The 1,658-nt window shown below is 39.3% G+C and overlaps 1 protein-coding gene across 1 annotated transcript; it reads left to right on the top strand.

The window, feature by feature from the left end:
- The first annotated feature begins 702 nt into the window (after positions 1–702).
- Positions 703–1,065, top strand: LOC133065305 (multifunctional methyltransferase subunit TRM112-like protein). Its single transcript, XM_061156107.1, has one exon. The coding sequence runs from the start codon at positions 703–705 to the stop codon at positions 1,063–1,065; it is 363 nt and encodes a 120-aa protein (XP_061012090.1).
- Positions 1,066–1,658: the final 593 nt, after the last annotated feature.

Raw genomic sequence — 1,658 nt, 5'->3', positions numbered from 1 at the left:
ATTTACTTAACTTCCCAGACACTCAGTTCCTGCAGTAGTAAATGTGGACTGCACACAAAAACTACTAGAGCTGATAAACAAATTCAGCAAAAACATGATACAAGATTAACATACAGAAACCTATTGCATTTATTTACACTAACAATGAAATATCAGAAAGGGAAAGAAAAAAAATCCCTTTTAAAATCACATCAAAAGATAAACTAGGAACAAATTTGACCAAGGAGGTAAAAGGCTTATATGATGAGAACTACAAAACATGGATAAAGGAAACTGAAGATGATTCAAACAAACAGAAAGATCCTATACTTTTGGATTGGAAAAACTAACATTTTTTAAATGGCTATACTACCCAAAGCAATCTATAGATTTAATGTGATCTCTATCAAATTACCCATGACATTTTTCACAGAACTAGAACAAATAACTCAAAATTTTATGTGGAGCCAGAATTGCTCAAACAATAATGAGGAAAAACAACAAAGCTGGAGGCATAAATCTCTCAGACGTCAGACAATGCTACAAAGCTACAGAAATCAAAACGGTGTGGTATTGGCATAAAAATATACATCTGAATCAATGGAACAGAATAGAGAGCCCAGAGATAAACCCAAACCCCTTTGGTCAACTAATCTTCAACATAGGAGGGAAGGATATATAATGGCGCTTCTGGTTCCAGCTTTGCAAGAGCATGTAACAAACATGAAGCTGCTCACCCACAATCTGCTGAGCTTGCATGTGTGGGGAGTCAGGTCCTGTGGCTTCCCTCTGCATCTCCAGGCCACTGAGGTCCATATCAACCCTGTGGAGTTCAACCCAAACTTCGTAGCATGTATGATACACAAACTGGAGTGGGAAGTGCTTCTGGAGGCTGCCAACAGCCTGCATCTGATTGAGGTGCACAAAGAGATAATTCAGGGATATAAGCATGACAAGAAATTTCTGAGAAAGAGGCACCATATGCTGCTGGAGGTGAATGTGTTGGAGGGCATCCTGCAATGCCCAGAGTCAGGATGTCTATTCCCCATCAGCCACGGGATCCCCAAAATGTTGGCTGTGTGGTGAGGAAAGTGTGTTAGTTTCTCAGTCATGTTTGACTCTTTGTGACCCCCTGGACAGTAGCCTGCCAGGCTCCTCTTTCCATGGAATTCTCCAGGAAAGAATATTGGTGTGGGTTACCATTCCCCTCTCCAGGGGATCTTCCCAACCCAGGGATGGAACTTGGGTCTCCCATGTTACAAGCAGATTCTTTACCAATTGAGCCACCAGAGAAGCCTGTGATGAGGAAACTGAGACTTAAAATTGTGCCAGGCACCAGTTTTTCACTCTATGATCATGTGTATCTTTGTTTACATGTATCTTGTTTGCTACTCTTATCCTGTGTATCCCTAATCCTTGGCCTATTGACACAACAAACATACTATGTTTTTGAGCTCGATATTATATTTTTCTCTCATTAAAGGTTCAAAACCAAAAAAAAAAAAAAGAATGTACAATGGAGAAAACACAGTGTCTACAGCAAGTGGTATTGGGAAAACTGGGCAGACATATAAATCAATGAATTTAGAACATATCCTCACATCACACACAAAAAATAAGCTAAAAATGACTTAAAGACTTAAATGTAAGATATGATACCATAAAACTCCTAGGAAAAA

This window comes from Dama dama, chromosome 11, assembly GCF_033118175.1.
Source record: "Dama dama isolate Ldn47 chromosome 11, ASM3311817v1, whole genome shotgun sequence".
In the NCBI taxonomy this organism is placed as follows: Eukaryota; Metazoa; Chordata; class Mammalia; order Artiodactyla; family Cervidae; genus Dama; species Dama dama.
This window is presented reverse-complemented; position numbering and strand designations above follow the sequence as displayed.

Bases quoted from the DNA above. Each gene is read 5' to 3' on its own strand.
- LOC133065305 (XM_061156107.1), top strand. From the start codon at position 703: ATGAAGCTGCTCACCCACAATCTGCTGAGCTTGCATGTGTGGGGAGTC.